Genomic DNA, 19,389 nt, shown 5'->3' on the forward strand with positions numbered 1-19,389 from the left:
GAAGAAGTCTTGGGAAGTCTCTGAAGTAACACATTGCAAACCTGGGATCTCCTAATGTGTCACTGGCAGCTTTACAGCAAGTGATAAGAAAGAAACCCCACAGCCAACTCTGCCTCAATAAGCTGACATTCTAACACACAGTATGGGAACTGAGAAAAAGGGAGATGAGCATATTACAAAACTGGAAGTGAGAATCGGATGTGAATATGAAACTACCCAAGTTATTATGCAGGTCTGTGGTTAAAAACCCACAGTGCACAGTCCAGTGATCATCTTCTGTACTGTATTACAGTAAACCCTCGTCTGCTTCGCAGCAGGAGGAATTACAGCACCACTAGATTCAGGGTCTACAGATAATTGCCTACCCAGGCTATAAGGCTTATGTTGAATATTGTGGATGTGAACATGAAACTCAACCACAAGGGACTATACAGATGGTTTGCCTTATCCACATGGCCAGGCAATGCCCTCAGCCACCCAGGGTTGAGATAAAGATGGTCTGCTTACAGTAATAACTGGGGTGGAGAGTTAACAAGAACTAAAGAGCAACTCTTATTGTCCGGCAGTAACAAAGGTCAAAAGTGCCAAAAAATGACACGCGGCCAATGCAACTTTGATTAACATCGGCACAGCCAATATGTTCCAGTACTGTAATTAGCAATGGTAAACATACTATAAATAGTCTCATCCATCAACACTGAGTAACATTCAGGATGTAGGCACTTTTACAATTACACGAATAAAAGCCACCCATTTCTGTTTCTGTGGCTCGTGGCTCTTCACCGATTTAATGGCTGTTTAAATAGCCAAGAACGAGCACGGCCATACTTTAAACAGTTCTCCAGCATGCAATGCACACAATCTGGCCGACATTTAAAATGGAGACTCTGTCCAAAGTATGAGCTGGCTCCATTAACTCATATCACAATGAGAGCCCTTGTTTCGGGTATAACCGCTCGACTGTGGTGGAAAGGGGGGGGTAAATGAAATATGGAATGGAATATGGCTGCCCAGTGAGTTCCAGGGGACGCTGCTGTCAAAACAATAACAACACTGTTCCCTCCCCCAGCAAGGTCACGGGACCGTCTCTCTCCAGTAACTCTAAATACCACCGTCCTTTAACTCTACAGTAATCCCGTTACACCAGCCTTTATTAACATAATACAGCAGAGTATGTGGGACTTTGGGTTTACAAGTTGCATGGTGGTGTATTAAGATCCGACATGCCTTATACTGGAAGCTGATGACTTCTAGAATGGGCAACGCAGGCTGATACAACAAGAGGAAAGCACCATATTCAAACATGCAAAATAAGAAACACAGGACACAGAATCGATTGTCTGTTTCACTATACAGTATGCTCAAGATACCACCCTGACACCCACTGGCATACAGATTGGAAACATAGTGTTGGACAGGTTGAAAAAGTGTTTTGATTAACATTTTAAATATCAGGATTGAATTTCATTTTATAAATGTGTTACCACGTGTAGTCACATGATAAAAATATATTATGCCCCACTCAAGCAATCAATACCACAGTAAAGAGCGTGACTCAATCTGAAACTTAGAAACAGGAATCGGGAGCGCATATTGCATGATTCAGCTTGTTTCTCATTCCTGTTTTTACAGTTTACATGCTGTGCAAATGATGTGGCAAAATGGGTGAGATGGCATTTAAAGCATTTAACATTCTTCTTAACTATGAAGCTGGTTTTCAAGCACATGGGCTGGGTGCAGTCACTATACTGCACTACTGTAGGTCCTTCTCATTTATTTAGCAGATGCCATTATCCAAGGCAACTTACAGAGACTAGGGTGTGTGAACTATGCATCAGCTGCAGAGTTACTTACAACTACGTCTCACCCGAAAGACGGAGCACAAGGAGGTTAAGTGACTTGCTCAGGGTCACAGAATGAGTCCGTGGCTGAGGTGAGATTTGAACCAGGGACCTCCTGGTTACAAGCCCATTTCTTTAACCGCTGGACCACACAGCCTTCTCATGGAAAGTGCCATGGCTGGGTCAGCAATAATAGAGAAATGCAGGGATACATACATATCTAGATGTGAGCACGTTTGTATACCTTCCATTTGATCAGATGAAACGGGTGATAACATATTATGAGTCTCATCTTTTCCCATCCTCACATTATTTTCATTGCAGTTGCACCTAAATTCCTTAAACAGCATCTCAATCTGTAAATCACATGCACCTCAATGTCAAAGATTGTGATGACACCTTAGCACCTTCCATGCTGCACTGTGTTAAAGGATATAAGAGTCACTGGTCTTTTAGGGATTAAAACTGAACGTGTCCCAGCACCTGGAAATCAGACACATCAAATAGAAATGCGAATTCAAACCATAGTCAGCAATCACCTAATACTTACTCACAGTATCAGTCTGCAAAAAATACACACAAAAATACTATTAGGCTTTTGACAGTACTCTTGGTAATTTTACAAAACTAAAGCCAAACAACTAACGCTAAGTAATATAAAAAACAAGATCCAATGTCGTTTTTTTGTTTGTTTGTTTCTCAGTTTTGTAATTAACTCTGAATGTGCGCACTGTTTAGCAGTTAACTTAAGACTGGAGTAAAAGCCCTGCCTCATATGAGAGCTATCATAGGGGATGTTACAGTACAGGCTTCATATACACACTGACTATCCTTACACAAGCGTCAGCCTGTTGCTGGAGAGGATTCCCGCTCTAAAGAGCCACTAAGTAAAACCTGGTGCTGGACGGAAGGCACATCTGTTTAAAATCGGAGGTCGTCTCCAGCAACTTGCCCCACCATCACCATCATCATCAAAGCCTGCCTCTGTCCATCTGTTTCTAAGCCAAACTCCACTCCCCCTCCAATGCTGTTCCGCAGGCATTTTCGGGCTGCTGCAGCAGGCTTGCATCCCACATGAGCGCTATTCCTAATGCATGGATTCAATAGGGCTTGTGATATCGTGTTCGAGGTGAAAGGGCCAAATGGTGCCACTGTTAGCCAGCCCAATTTCCTGCATTTAAGATTCAGCTCTAGCTTTACTAAGATAAATGCCACACTCTGAAAGCATTATCAGGGGATCTTTAAAAATAAGCACGAAGGTATGCAGGTCTAAGCTTTTTTTTTTTGGTTCAGTATTTCCAACCAGTTTTCTATATTCAAGAGAGCTTTGATGGATGCCCATCTTCCTGCAATCCCCAGTCGAAAGTATTACAAATAACCATTAATTAGATTATCCACAAACAGCTGAGTAGTAGCTGGTGGTAGCTGCGGGGTGTGACTGTGTCAATGGCAATAGATTATTGGGAACCCCACACAGATAATTAGCCTGAGAGCAAAATCACCTGTAAGTAAATTATTTATTATAGTATCATGCTTTACTGTAAAGGCCATAGTGTCTTATCATTCATGCCCGGGTATTAAAAAACTCTATAGATGACTCATGGTAATTTTCCATTGCATTTATCTGCTGTACAGTATAGAAGACCGGTGAGAAAGAAGCAGGTCCTCGGTTTCATCTACTGCATGAAAAAGGTGTTTATCTTGCTGAAATCCAAGTACTGTACTTGCTCAACAAGCAAGCTCCTCACACAACCCTGCCAGAACACTTATCTGTGATCAAGGGTTCTTATCCTGGTGAAATAAACCAGCTGAATTCAATGGAACTACGTGGTTCCACACTGTTGATAGCCATAGGAGTATGATACAATGTATACTGTATTTGAGAATAAAAAGGCTGCTAAAAATACAGTACTGATTTTATAACCTGAAAGCACGGTGTTATTCAACTGATCTAAAGTTAGTTCTTTTGTGAACCAATACTATGAAAACTAGCTTATTTAGTGTAATAGTCTTATTTAGTGTAATAAGTGAATATTTAAAGAGAAGCATCAGCAACTCCATGTTATGCAGTTAAAATGATGTCTGTGATCCTGCAGCTTTGTCTAGGTAGTGGCCAAGAACAAATACAAAAATAATTTCAATTGTTTAAAAACAACTTGCTCAAGGCTGTTATAGATTTTTGCTCTGAGTATAACACGATCAGCCCATCACCAGCCCTGAGGTTTATGGAAGGGCTCCAAGTACATTAGTTCAGGGCAGTGCATATAAATGAAAAGAGAACCGAAACTTAATTTTGTCTTCAAAAGCAAAACAGGTTTGACTAATTTCCAGAAAAAAAAAACAACACATTTTTCATGTCTGGCATATCAAAAGAAATCAGTTTTTTAACACTGGTATAAGTTTTTTAACACTGGTATAAATTTACACAGTAGGAATCCCTGCTGAATCATACACTGCTGTCGGTCACAAAGTGAAAGCCACCAAACCACACAGATGAGATGATAAGCCAAGTGAAGCTCAGATAATTACCTCATGCATCTTAGTGAAGCAGAAAAGCAATTCATACGCTGATGAAAACCGTATCTCAAACTTCTGTCTCTTTCATTTTTTTTTTTTATATTATTATAACAATAATATTGTTATCTTTCAAATTGAGTGTTTAGAATCGTGGATGAAGCAATCCTACAACAGGTAATGATGCATGGAGTCCTGTGCTGTACAACTTTGCTTTATTGGTGTAGAAATAATGGAAGTGGAAGCAAAAATAGAATTTGTGAGAAAACACACACACAGCTGTGCCTCTCCTCGTAGGAGAATGAATATGGGAGTGGGTGCGTGCACATTTACAAAAATGCAAGCAGGCTTCAGCTGCTACGATAGGCCTGGCTCCTGACTGACTGGAAAGCAGAACAAACACATTCATACACGTTTATCAGGTTGAGAAACACTAAACCTGGTTTACAGGTGTGTTATTATAATACTTATGGGTATGTGAATAAAAACAAAGCATCCCCCAGAGGCACAATGTAATAATGTAGGGGGAACGGTGTCTCGGATAGACTGGTTTGGAAACAGGAGGTAAAATGGATAAGGGATACCGATTAACAGTGTAAAGTGGAAGAAGTACATGCGCAGAACATTATGTAGAATTAAATGTTTCTGAGGTACGACCATAAATCAAGAGACGCGTAGTACACAGCTGTGTACACAATGCGTGGTCAGCATTATTGACATGGCCGGAAACAACGTGGCAGTGAAACTGTTCACTTTTACTGGACGACACCTGTCATGGGACCTGACTGATAGAAAACAGTTTTGTACTGATTTTCCACTGTAGCTGTCTTTACCTAGCTTTGAGCTTGCCAAGAGGATCCTGCCATTGGACACGCCTCCTCATTGAATTCAAGCCTGACAGCCCTGTGAAAAAGGCACACCTACAGTATGCAGTCACGCCAGTCTGCTCGGAAATCTGCGAAAACAACATCACGTCCATCCCAACATGCATTGTGCTCTAGCGTCTACTTGGTGCCGGTGCTGTGCGGTAGACGGTGATGTCTAGATAGGATAACTAGGCTTAGTTTTAGAACTGGATTGCTTAATGCAATGTTATCCAATCTAATAAGCATTCAGCAGGGCACAATGAAAAGAGGACCTCACAGAGCAAATACTGTCGCTATCAGACATTGCCTTTGTGTGTATTACTATAGTAATGCAAACGCACACATAAAGTCATTATTTTCTCCATCCAAAACATCAAGATCGTTCAAGGATCAATCGTGCCTCAATCTGATCAAGGCAGGCCAGACAAAGGCGAGGTTAGGTGACCAGCTGCTTGGTGAGGATAACAAGAAAATAAACACATACATCGCCAATTCAACTTCTGCGTTCAGTGATGGTGACCTGATTAGCTCACTTTGACTCCCACTTCTCTTCTATATCCAATGGAAAAAAGATTGATCAAATGTATTCTTCAGCTACAGATACGGTTCTCAATATCAGGGTAAAGGAGAATTTCAATAAGGGTTGTGCATAGGGTGTGTGTTGCTGTTTTACATTGACAGTACCATAAGGCAAGAATTAAAGCAATTACAAATATGAACTTACAGACACCCGTAACTATAGTGCAGTAGCTAACAATAACCAAACAAAGACAACCTGTACTTCTGGAAAGAAAGAATGAAAAAGAAAAATGCCTGGAGCACAAATGCCACATGTGGAGCAGTAAACTGAATCCACTGTAAGGCAGCAGCTTGCATTAAAACAGACTAACCAGTTGATAACATCTTCAAAGTCCACTTGAACTAAGACGTTTGTTCAGCTACAGTATTGCAACAAGCGTAACAGAGATGGACATTGCAAGTGGATAATACAGGGGCTGCATTGGAATAAGGTCAATGGAAAAGCTGCTGAGCAGGGAGCAGGGTAAAGATGCTTTGCATGAAGAAGGCATCTTGCACAAGCACTGTCATTCTGCAGCAGACACAGGAACTGTATACACATACCGTACAGCAATGGGATATGCAGCACAGTTGCTGCCTAGTTAATTCACTCTCATGTTTCAAGGGAAGTGAAAGTCCACAAAGAGGCTGTTCTTTAAAACCTAAAGCTGATAAACCCTGTAATGTGACACTGAAAGTGCTGTTTATCTGCTGCCTGCAGAGCAGCTTGTTTGTTTTGTTAGCACTTTAGCAACACTGCCCCAGACGCCTGGGTGAGGGTACACCATGAACTTCACAGCAATAACGTTGGGCTGGTGGGAGTTACTTGTTCCTATCAGCAAACAGCAACAGTGGGCAAAATTTTACAAGTAACTTGAACTCTGCAACTGCTTAAGAGCTGAAAACAATTTAAAAGGTCTAATAAAGCAAATGATCAGTTCAATTAAGGGTCTAGTTAAGTAAATGAGAGCTCAGTTGGAATGAAAACCAGCAGACGCCCGGGGGTCCCTGGGACCAGGGTTCGGAAGCACTGCTCTAAAGGATCAAAATAAAAACAGTCTCTAAACTATGAGCACTGCAGACTCTTTGCAGTGTCAGATGTAAATGTCTGAAATGAAAACTAAACTGATTAAGATGGATCTAGACTAACGCAGGTCCATAATTATTCAGACCGATAAAACTACTGCCGGAAACGCTGTGTTAATTTAAAACCAAGTGTGAAGATTGGCATCATTTGGTAAAAAGCTAATGCAGGAAACTAACATAACAGTGAAATAATGGTTAGGTCATTGAGTTGTGGGTGTGATTGTGAAGCATGGCAGAATAGTGTGATAAACAGGAAAGTCAGTGCCAGCATGGTATTGCATCTCTAACTTGAACATTACCTTGTCTTTAAACTTCCAAACCAGCAGCAAAGAACTGCCGTAAGCATCAAAACCGAAGTGTAATTAAATACAGCTCAGACGTGGTTAAACCGGGTTATTACAGCAATACAGTTTCATTGCAAAACTAGACCACACAGACCAACATGTCGTTTCCCAGTCCGCTGACAGCTCCACATTTAGAAGGGCCCGACCTAAACTGTACAGTACCTGCTGATTAAGACCGCAATTACAACTCTAAGTTAGCCATAGTTTCACCACAGCTTGCTGTCCTGAATCTCTAGCCACAGGTACTGTATATCCGCTATATCCTGGATACTGACTTGTGATTTGTCTATGTTCTGTACAGTAAGTTGCATTGACAAGTTTATGTTACTGAATTATTGCAGTTTATAACATGGGGCGCTGTGCAGGGCACTGTAAACTTGCTGACATCATAACCCCATTTTTGGTTGTCTGTCTGTTTTGCAGGTGTCTATACTATGCCACAATTCAGTGAGCAATACCACATCCACTACTGACAGCCCCCACTGACAGCATCGGAAGTACTATTACAACCCATGCATATTCTCAGGGAGGCTCTCTATCTATTCATCGGTGTCTTCCACATTATTGAATACCCCTTCACTCGGGTCTCACTGCCCCCACCCAGTCCAGGGCAGCTCCCCATCTCCTCAACCACTCTGGATTACTCCAGCGGTTCCACTGTGCAAACCTGTCCCTGTCACTTCACTCCAGTACCTTCTCCTGGAGTGCTGCAGGTGCGGTGCAGTAACACACCTTCACCCTCAATGCCAGACCTTGCAGTGCAACAGTAGTCTGCCTGGTGCAGCTACTCGTTTATCATACACAATCTCCTTGGGATCTGGTAACTTACTATATATGAAGAGGAGATGTGACAATTGTGATGGTCTAGAGATCGAGGGTATTTTGCTAGTTGTTGCAGTAATAGCAATAGTATTGGTGGTGGTGATCATGGTAACAGCTTGCAGTCATTTTCTGCACCAGGTTTGCTGCAGCTAAGCTGTGTCTTTCTTCTCCATGCGTCAAACCTGTCTTGTTGCTGAAGTATGAGCAGCATTCACAGGTCCCTCAGTGCTTATGCAGTCTTTTCTGACAGATGTCTTGATAAGTGTTCAGGATTTATCCACACCCTTATACAGTACTTACAGCCCACGTACCTCACAAAGTGCTGTTCCCTTTTTATGCTGTGTATATAGGAACAGTATGAAAATCATGGTACCTTTTGCAATTAAGGGCCCATTTCTACTAATTTCCCAATGGACCTCAGCAATCTGCTGTAGATAGTGTTCAGCTCTTCAGCAGTTTGAACTGCCACTCACCTTTAATGAGATTGCACAGGACTTACAGGATGGCAGTCCTCTTACTGTAGCTGAAAAAGTGAGGGATGTGTGGATCTCTTAAAGGTTAATTCAATTTGGAAGTATCAAATCTGGGGGGGGGGGGGTATATAATTATGTATTTTCACATCAAGATCCAGTACCATCTCCCAGGTCTGTTCCATCTACACCCTAAATTACCTCCTGGAACCAATGGAACATCCTTCCAGGTCTTGATCAGGTTGTTATTTAATGACAAGTATACACCCAGAGGAGTTACTGATCTTTGCACCCCTGCAATAGAACTATGTCAATGGCACAAGAAAAGAGTTTATGACGTCAGGATATCAACATCCCAGTGAACACACCTTGGTCTGGGATTAAATCCAAATTATAGCTGCACCATAAACTATATAACTATGAGGCATGATTGCAGAATTAAGGAGGAGGATAGTTTCTTTCAGAATGTGGGTGGACCACATTCAAAGAAGATAATTGCATATTGTTAATAATATCATGTGCATATTACTGATTACTGACAACAAGAGAAATAGGATGGGTATATGTACTGTAAGCAAGCACTCGATATACATGTCAGAAAATGCAATATAGGTAAAAACAAACACAGACAAAGTTCCTCGATGTTGACAGGAGGCTTATGCTATGCAGTTAAGAAAGAACTATTGTAACGTAGAGCACTTACTTTTGATGGTACTGATAACGTTATTGCCATCCTTGATCACTTCCTTCAGGAACCGGCTAGTCCGACCCAGTTCCTCCTCATAACACTTGAGTCTCTCCCTGAAATCCGGGCTGTCTAGGTAGCAGTCACTGAACTCCAGCGGAGGATGCCCCATGATTGATTCTTAATATATATATGCTTTAAATGTAGTCCCTGCCAAAACAGCACGACACACCTTCTAGATACAGTCTTACCACAGTCTTACAGGGCTGTTTTCACGTCCAGACTTCAGTGTATTGTCAAATCCCAAACAGCCAGTATCCAGCTGTGAGCTCGCGCCCAGACTAGCCTCTGCAAACGTATCCCTATCGCGCAGAGCATCGATTTAAGGCATCGTGGTGATGTTGCCGTGCACTGACCTAGCTTTGAACAATGATGATGAATTCCAATCAGTTCTCAGACACTGAGCTGGAACTGGAAAAAAAAAACACGCCTTTGCAGCCGCGCGCACATGTCATCTATGGTTTCTTTTGTCTGACATTAAAAATTTTCAAGCTGCAACGTGTGATTGCTCCCGCGTGAGTGGTGTGTCGATATCTGTTTAGATGCTCCTATCTGTCTCTGTGAAGGACCTCCGCAGATTGTGCTACTCGGGGATTTCCTTGCTGTGAAGTGGATGGAATACGAAATTCAGGCTAGGCGAGGAAACGGACCTCCCCCGTGCACATCCGCAGCCCGGTCTTAAAGCCGCAGCGGCGCTTTTCCAAGGTTTCCTCGGCTGTGCTGAAGCCAAGACAGGAAGGAAAAGCACTGTCAATACCCTTCACATAAACTTACTGTGTGCTTTTAACTTGCACGGTGTCGTTAGCATCACCTAGCAATGCATTAAACACAACGCAAGTAAACACACGCATTGCGTGTTACATAACCTATGCTACCTACAATGCACGTATCACTTTCTTTGTCCCATGCTGATTACTGCATGGGATTAGCAGTTACACAAATTCAATCTAACAAACTGAGCATTTCTGCTAGTTTTTCTTTTCTGTTTTTGTATTTGCTTTTTACTTTTTTGTTCATGAAAACAGAACTATGCAGGTTATGGTTATAGCCTCAAAGTTAAAATGTAACAGATATAGAGCTGCTTATATATATATATATATATATATATATATATATATATATATATATATATATATATATATATATATATATATATATATATAAACAAACTGACAAACGCACACGTATTTAAACATTGCATATAGTAATAGATGGCATTTAATATTACATTTATTAGCCATGCAATCAATGCCATCTTGTCTTTAAATAACGTATTGTTTTTATAGCCACTGCACTGGAGATGCATGTGATGTTATGCTGTTAATGTTAACGTTTTGTTGCGGGAATCCAGTTTTGCAATGTTGTACTAAACTGTTTTTTAAAGGTGTACCATACGGAAATTAGGAGGAACACAACACTTCGCTTGATACGACTACACCATTTTCCAGTCAAGTGAACAGGAACGGGTCTAGTATTTAAACATACAAAAGATGTATGTTTCGTTCTTTTAACATTTGGTTTACCGTGTAAAAATACAAATACAACACATCCTGCATTACAGATATTAATAGTCTGTACTATAAAGTAACACCTCGAAAGCTGTACTTTTAATGTTGTATCGTGTTGGGTGCACAGAACACTATAGGCCTTGACATACTGAACTGTAATCACATCTGCGTTGCATTAACCTTGTGTCTCCCAGGTTGCAACGCAATGTGGGTCCTGTAGTCTTTTTACCCTCGACGCCTATTTTAGGGTATAACCCTAATTTTATTTTTTCTTCCCAATGTAGAGAAAATAGCCACCACTGAAACCACGTGGACGTATTGTTCCATCCAGCAAGACAAGTCAGGAAAACAAAACAAAGCAACCATGTGACGATAATGTACAGTCAAGAATCTCCCGACGTGACCTGTGCAGCACTATTCAGAGAAGCATAAGGGTTATTTCATAACTTCTCATGAACACACAACATACAATATACTTATACAGATCTTCATAAAGATATTCATTTCTAAAGTGTGACACGGTCATGTTTATGCCCATTCTTTCATCCGTTTTGAACTGCCGTTATGTCTAGAAGGTGGGAGCACAAATCTATAACAGCACAGCGTCAGATAAAAGACTGCAAGTCCCATGGTACACCCCGGTTTGGAATCTGTTGCGCTCGGTCTTGGAAGTGACATGCTGCCACAGCGGAGGTAAACACAGCGCCACAGACAGCGCAAAGCCAATGAACTTCACAAAAGGCAGGAATAAACACTTCCGTTGTAACCGTACATTACCTTTTTAAAGCTACAGTCAGCATTCGTGTATGGTGTTTTCAATCACATAAAAAAAGCGTCCAATGCAATTTCCTCTGGAACCCCTTACATGAGCTATTGGTCTGGTCTTTTTAGTATTATCAACTGGAGACTTACGTGGTGTATCCCGTACCGCTTTCCTTTAACATGTGAGATTAAAGAGCTATATTTTAAATTATTATTTATTTCTTAGCTGACGCCCTTATCCAGGGCGACTTACAATTGTTACAAGATATTACATTATTTTTACATACAATTACCCATTTATGCAGTTGGGTTTTTACTGGAGCAATCTAAGTATAGTACCTTGCTCAAGGGTACGGCAGCAGTGTCCCCTACCAGGCATTGAACCCACGACCCTCCGGTCAAGAGTCCAGAGCCCTAACCACTACTCCACACTGCTGCCCAAGTATACACAGATTTTACCCCTCAAGTAGAACGTTACAGAGATTTACAGGTAGTCTAGATAATTGTTTCTCTTCCTCTGAGCTGGAGTCAACAATGTATTTGTCTCATGCAAGTTAGTTAAAATGTTTTTGGACTGAATGTATCTCTTTATATAGTGTGTCGCAGCCTTTAGCGGAGCGCCCCTTTGTGGCTGGGGTGCTGTACTGCAGTGTTTTTCGTCAGAATCACAATTTGTTGACGTTCAAATCCTTCGACCGAAAGGGGCGGCGTCGCTGACTGTTGTCGTCTGTGTATTTGTCTCCACGTAGCTTCAGATGAGCGAAGATGGCGGAAGTGGATGAAGCTAGTAAACCCCTGGTGAGAACAATATTATTAATTTCATATTTCCCTTCTCCAGAGCGTGCCGCGTTCAAGCGAGAGGGTGTCTGGTTGCAGCTAGGAGATAGCCGTTTGGTTTATGGCGGTTTAAAATGTACATTATTTAAAATACGAGGCTGTGTTTGTAATTACAGTACGTGTATGGATAGGCCTATGAAGGTGATGAGTGTCGTTTTGTTTATAATTTCTGAAGTGACGTTTGTGGTCCGTAGACAGTATTAGACATTTTTTCCCCTGTTTTCTAATAGGCTTACAGTATGCTGGTTATAAACGTTGTTGACACGAGTCACCTGCATTGACAGGCTGTATTTGTTTGTGGACAACAAACTAAATAGATTTGGGTTCAAAGTTGTCGAAGGAGGTGCTGCAGTACAGTTAAGCCGCAGAGTTAGTTGTGAACAGCGCTGCTCGCATAGTATTATATTGTTAATAGAGAAAGTGCAGCCAGGTGAGCATGCCGAACAGCATCCACGTCACTGGATTCCCATGTGACAGTGGCAGTACCAGCTCAAAATGACACGTGAAAGATGTCATCATATTGCCGGGGGTGGAGGACTGTAGGCACAAGCCCGCAAAGCCACTCAGTGTGGATGGACCCTGTGGCTATTTGATATACAAATCCAGTTTTACTTACTGCCAGTAAGTACATTTTGGTAAAGTAAAACTATACGTTTTTAGTGGTGGGGTTATGTATGTATGTATGTATGTATGTATGTATGTATGTATGTATGTGTTACCAGAGGAGGTTATCACTCCATCTGCCAGAACTGTCTCACTGCCCCTGACCTCTCATAAGAAACCTTTTATATATATTTTCTTTCTTTGAAAAGCATTATACCACTAATTAGTCATTACCTGGTGACCAGCTCAGAAAAAGAAAAAAAACCTCCTTTCAGGGAAAATGAATATAAAGCAGTATTTCCAGGGATGGAAATGAGACTCTAATTACATAGCTGTTTCACCCATTCCAGGTTTTACTACGAGCTAGATTAGCTACAGTGTATAAGTAACAAGCACACATTAAACTCATAGAAAAAGCAGGAAGGCTATGCAGTGGGAGGCCCTGATTTCTCCTATATATATATATATATATATATATATATATATATATATATATATATATATATATATATATATATATTCTTTTTTTTTTTTTTTGCAGTTTGCAGGGCTGTCTGATGTGTCCATCTCGGAAGATATCCCTGTGGAAGGAGAGATCACAGTTCCAGTTGGGTCTCCGTCACATGATGATGAGTACTCTACACTTGATGAACCAGTGAAAGAAACCATTGTGAGTTACATATTTAACTAGAATGGGAAGAGTACGGTTTTTAGCATTGGGAAATTAAACCAAACTTTATACTAGTATAAAGATAACAAGCTTGGGATTACTTTCTCAGGGACATCTGTTTCTGAGAGTCACAGTAAATTAGTTTTAAATCTTTGTTTTCAAAACCTTTTGTGACACATTTTCACTTTAAACCAAATATAAAACAATTTATTACATGTGTCTGTATATGCTGGATCATCACTTCTGCGGCATCAAGCTAGAAAAAACATGACCAGACAATGTGAGTTCTCTACAGCAGCTGAAGTCCACCCACCAATTACACAATGTTCATACGTTGAAGAAATAACAGACTCAAAAGAGATTCAAGACACTTTTTGTAGTAATCAAGATCAGTCAGTCGGTTAAAGAAAGCCTGATTTATAATTGGTTTGGGTAAAAGTTTATTTCACAAAGCCCATATGTGTTATGGAGAGGGTTAAGAAAAGAAAAGAAAAAAAAACAGGTCAGAACTTGGCTGCTAGACATCTAAAAGACTGTTGAGAAAAGAAGCACTAGTTGAATTTGTTATTTCTTCTGCTTACAAAGTCTTGTTGTTGAGTCAGTGAAAATGTTTTGGCTGCCCCATCTCTCTTTAGAAATCCTGCTATTTAGACACAAAGAGAGCTTTTTAGGTTTAAGTTCCATTTAATAGAAAATGCTGAACTGAGCGTCTTGGAATTTTGAGAACTGACCAAAACTGAAACCAGCCCTCAAAACAGAAGCTGCATTCAGTGTCTATTACTGCCAGGAAAGAGTCAACTTGTATCTAAAAGGAAGAAAGTAATGGGAATCTGTCAGCTAACAGTACAACAACAGAACTGCTTAGGGGCTTCATTTATAACATTTATTACGAGTAGTGTGTCAAGAATTAACTGGTAAGTCCTGTAATCCATGAATACTGGTAGAATTACTGAATACCTTTATGGAATAAATTGTATACTCTGTTTTTCACAAATTGTAATTTTAAAAGTTTAAATATTGAGTTCTGTGTCTTTTTTTTCAGCTAAGAGATTTGAAGGCTGTAGGAAAAAAGTTTGGCCATGTGATGTATCCTAAGAAAAGCACAACACTACTTAGAGACTGTAAGCTTTAAAACATATTTTTTTTTACTTACACCGTAACATTACACTGGCTGTAATGATGCTGTTTGTTGGATCTTAAGTTGTTGTCAGCATTGCAAACCAACTATAATCAGTGTCATTGACTTTAATGTGTGTTTGTGGGATTTACATAAAGTACAGTACTGTAACATCTTTTTTATGTTTTTACAGGGGATTTATGGGGTCCTTTGCTGCTCTGTGTCACATTAGCTCTGTAAGTTTTAAAGGCATTTTATAAAACTATTTATTAATATGAATGGGTTAGTAAGGTTTACTATGGGTATATTAGGAAAAAAATCAAGTGATCCTTTTTTTTTTATAAATCTATATTGTTGCATATCAAAGGTAATGTTATTGATTTCTTGAGGGGACTTGATGTTTTCGGCTTGTATCTCAAGAATGAATATATTACTGAATGTGGCGGTGTGTGTGTGAGCGCCAGTGTTTGATACCCTCCCTGTCCTCCTGTCTCCAGCATGCTGCAGGGGGGGTCTGCAGACAGCAAAGAAGATGGAGGGCCCCAGTTTGCTGAAGTGTTTGTTATTATATGGTTTGGATCGGTCATTATTACATTGAATTCCAAGCTGCTGGGAGGCACTATGTGAGTACCGCTTTTTTTGTACTTGAACAAAAACACGTCCATTGTTCTTTATTTATTTTTATTGAGACTGAAGCACAGAGCGGAACACAGCACAAGTTGGCTATTCAGGCTGCTAAATGACTGCTAGGTTCTGGATGTGGATCCAGTGTGTACCTTAGCTACTCCTAGCACATTCCTACCAACGTCTCTATTGTATTAGTGTGCAAATAACCCATCGTTTTGTCATTTCACAGTAATTATTAACTAGTTCCTATGTTTTCAACTACAGTTGTTTTTTGAGACCGTGGGTCTGTTCAGTTAAACTGCCACGGTTTAAATAATTAAAGCAGAGCCTGTTGGGTACAAATGTAACACAAATGAAATATCTGAGTGCATGCAAATCTAGTGTGTTTTCCGCTGGCATCATTTTTCCGTTGTGTTCTTTTCGCAGCTCGTTCTTCCAGAGCCTGTGTGTACTGGGATACTGTATCCTGCCTCTGACTGTTGCAATGATTGTCTGCAGGCTGGTGCTTCTAGGGGGCACAGGGACGGCTAGTTTTATTGTTCGATTTATAGTAGTCGTTGCGTCGTTTGGATGGTCAACGTTTGGTAAGTAGTGGGTTTTTTATGGTTTTTTATTATTATAATTATTATTTTTTAAACATGGACAAGTATTGTACAGTAGTACTAGTAAGCAAAGCAATGCATCTGTTGAACAGTACTGTTCACATGGTTCTAAGGGTGTAATGTGATGTTAGTCCAGCAGGTGGAGTTATTATACAGTATTAAGAAGAAAGTATGGTTTTAGTTCTTTGTTTTCAGAAGCTTAAATGGCCACTTTAGATTACAATGAGGACAATAGCAATAGCATGATTCATAATTGTTTGATCAATGCTGCTGTTTAAAACAATCCAAAATTAATGTTCTTAGTTTTATAACTGAAATGCGCTGGCCTGGAGTTTAAATCCATTTTTATAACACATTGAAGGTGGTGGGATTGGGGGTTTGTTTCGGATCCAATGGTCTGGCGTTGGTAGTTGATACCTCTTTACTTTACATCCCCTTTGCACTCTCCCTGCAGCATCCACAGCCTTCTTGGCAGACAGCCAGCCTCCGAATCGCAAAGCCTTGGTTGTGTATCCAGTGTTCCTGTTCTACTTTGTTATCAGCTGGATGATTGTTACCTTCTCCCCATCACACAGCGATGGAACGACAGACACAGGACCCTGAACTGACAGCATTTCTCCTGAAGATTAAGAGACTGTTCTTCACTCCCATTTGGGAAGGAAAGGAATTGGAAGCTGGAAGGTTCAGGGTGACTCAAATAAGCGTCAACAGCCCAAAATGACCTGCATGTGTTTTAAACTATTTGAAGTAACCCTTGGGAATAAATGCATTAAACATGGAACGGGACCCTATGTTATCTTTTAAAATACCATTGTTATTTTTATTGAAGTCTCTCTTATTAATCTGTAACAATTTAGAATTTGCAAGGAAGTGAAGAATAAGAGAATATGCATGGAGTGCAAAAATATGAATGGTATATAATTGTCTTTGGATTCAAAAATGCCCGTCATATGCAGGTTTTACGGGTGGATTAAAATAGTTGTTTGCCTTATGGTAGGTTAAAAATCAACCAAATAACACAAGAGCCAGCAATACAGTGCTGTTTGAAATGCCAAGTATTTCAGCATTCAAATTACTGGCGCTCCAGTGTACTGCTGGATAGAAAGCATTCCCTGACTGTGAAAGACAGCAGGGTTATCCTGATGAATACTTCAGGTTTTGGATTCTTGGTAGAATTTGTTTCAGAAGCAACTGGCATAGTAGTAGTACAGTCTAACACAACTGCACCCCCAACACAACTGAATCAAACAGAATGTTTGTATAACAGTGAGCCACCCTTCTTCAGGAAGAAGTGCAAACCAGCTTTGATCCTTCTGTTTGCTAAATCTGCTCCGCAGCTTGAGAATTGTGGTTGGGTTATTCTATGCTACTCTTTTGTCTACTAGTGAACTGTACTGGAATATTACAAAGTGTTAGCAATTCTAACACCTGTTCTGTTTGTTTCAGTAAATGTTATATAACCTTGCTACTTGTCAGGATGATTCTGGCTGTGTATAAATGGGTGTACCGTGTATGTTCAATGTAAACACTATTTTATGTTTAACTTGTTCTTTTAAGACTGTTTTTTTTATTGTAAAGGTTGTATTTAGGTTTGTTTTCTGATTAATTTATTTTATGAATACAGGTGTTAGAAGTTGTGGTGATCGAAGGGGGTTGAAATTAACAAAGATTCTATGACGTAACAAACTACTGTTTTTTTTTTGTTTTTTTTTCAATGGAATTACATAAATGCAATTTATTTTACACAAGCACTCAAGTCTGATTCATGAATCTCAACTGGGTTCTGAAGAATCCATGAAGATAAACAGTTTCCACAAATTGAGTTAAAATATTAGATGTATAAATCTGGACCATTCTTATAAACCATGTTTTTTTTTTTTTTTTTTCTTTTCAGTTCTTACACAGTTGTACCTGCAGCTCTGACTATGCATCTCTTGCTCGCGGCATTCACAGCTAAATTATTATTTACAAAAATCCTTGTAAACGTTCATACTCTAAATGACTGATATTCATTAAGGAAATCTCTGTGTTATAGATATGAGTGAGTGACTTAGCTGAAGAAAGTTACAACACTTAGCGATTCCTAGCTTACGTGTTGAAAAGGTTTACTGATCTTGTGTTAATAGATGGCACAAAACATTAGCATGCTGGGTCGATTCCCATAATATGGTTGTGTTTTGGGTCAGATCTTTACATGGGAAATGTTTATTGCAGATGAGCTTCAACGTACCTTTTGTTTTTTTAAAGCAGGGAATAGTAAAGACATGCCTTAATGTGTTGTGCATGTAAGTAAACCCTTATGTGTTTGTTACTCCACACTTGAAAGAGCTTTGTCATCTGCAATGAATACATTGAAAAAATGTCAATACAAATATATAAGATTTAAAATTGCCATGCTGAACAGTACATTTCTAATCTAAAAGTAAGATACAACATTTTTACAATTAGAATTTCTTTGCGATATTTATATTTTCAGTGAAAGTGACACACCTTTTTCTAAAGCAGTGTACTTTACACATTAGTACTGTTTCTTAATGTCTGCTGTAAATGTCATCAGAAAATAGAAAATGTTTTCTTTCTGTTGTGCATATGTATACTGGGTTGCTCAGAAGAAATGTAAATTAATTGCACATTTAAAAACTGATCATTAAAGTTTGACAGGTTGAATGTCTGTTGCGCATGATAGTTTGGCTTTTTGTTTTTTTAAAGCAATAGTAATTATATGAGAAGATGTTGGTTCAAGAACAAATTGGACGAGCGTATGGAATAATTGTCACATTGATTTCCAGTGTATCTGCCAGGCTGCAGTTTCTCAACCTTGCGATCAATGCACAGTATTTGGAAAGCATTTCCCTTTTTCTGGCAAACACCTGTCTCAGGGGTGTACTGTATGCTGTCCACAATTCTATTTTAATGGTTTAAACTTCGGTGGACCTAAATACTGCTGCTCTAAAACTCTTAAACCAGGAGTATTTTATTTTATACTTCAATGTTGTTTAGGGATCTCCCAAAAACCACAAATGAGGGGGCATCCTTTTTTAAAAAAATTAAAATAATTTTGTAGGAATGATTGTGATCACAGCATAGTGCAACTATAGCAAGTGTATGTAATTATTTTAAAATGTTTCACCAGCTGTCTTGTTGAGCTGCAGCATCTATTTTTCAAGGCAGCTTTGAGGACTGGAGTTGCAGCAGGCTGCAAACTGCCCTGGGAATATCTAGCTAGCAGATATGTTATTTCTATTGCAAAGCAGAACTCTTAGGTATGCGGAACCTAAAGGTTAAAACATTGAGTTAAAAATAAAACAGGAACAAGGTTATCTGTTTGGATTACCTTTGTAACGTCATCACCCTTGAGTTATTGGAACGCAGTGTACAGCAGATCATCCATCTAAAATGGTGCCTGGAGAAATCTTG

The 19,389-nt window shown here is 39.7% G+C and overlaps 2 protein-coding genes across 2 annotated transcripts in view; one reads left to right on the top strand and one right to left on the bottom strand.

The window, feature by feature from the left end:
• Positions 1-9,965, bottom strand: part of LOC131701684 (oligophrenin-1-like) — a 39,698-nt gene extending 29,733 nt beyond the window's left edge. The window contains exon 1 of the mRNA XM_059001107.1: positions 9,205-9,965. Within this exon, the coding sequence (XP_058857090.1) occupies positions 9,205-9,358 (154 nt within the window). The 5' untranslated portion in view covers positions 9,359-9,965. The remainder of the gene's footprint in view (positions 1-9,204) is intronic.
• A 2,244-nt stretch (positions 9,966-12,209) lies between these two features.
• LOC117430328 (protein YIPF6-like) lies at positions 12,210-18,652 on the top strand. Its single transcript, XM_034050276.3, has 7 exons — positions 12,210-12,314; positions 13,498-13,626; positions 14,669-14,747; positions 14,937-14,979; positions 15,241-15,366; positions 15,797-15,954; positions 16,427-18,652. The coding sequence occupies exons 1-7, from the start codon at positions 12,282-12,284 to the stop codon at positions 16,573-16,575; spliced, it is 717 nt and encodes a 238-aa protein (XP_033906167.1). The 5' UTR covers positions 12,210-12,281; the 3' UTR covers positions 16,576-18,652.
• The last annotated feature ends 737 nt before the right edge of the window (positions 18,653-19,389 follow it).

Source organism: Acipenser ruthenus, chromosome 26, assembly GCF_902713425.1.
Source record: "Acipenser ruthenus chromosome 26, fAciRut3.2 maternal haplotype, whole genome shotgun sequence".
NCBI lineage: Eukaryota > Metazoa > Chordata > Actinopteri > Acipenseriformes > Acipenseridae > Acipenser > Acipenser ruthenus.

Coding starts and splice junctions, on each gene's coding strand:
- LOC117430328 (XM_034050276.3), top strand. CDS start 12,282: ATGGCGGAAGTGGATGAAGCTAGTAAACCCCTG. Junction 12,315..13,497: donor ATGAAGCTAGTAAACCCCTG/GTGAGAACAATA, acceptor TTTTTTTTGCAG/TTTGCAGGGCTGTCTGATGT. Junction 13,627..14,668: donor AACCAGTGAAAGAAACCATT/GTGAGTTACATA, acceptor CTTTTTTTTCAG/CTAAGAGATTTGAAGGCTGT.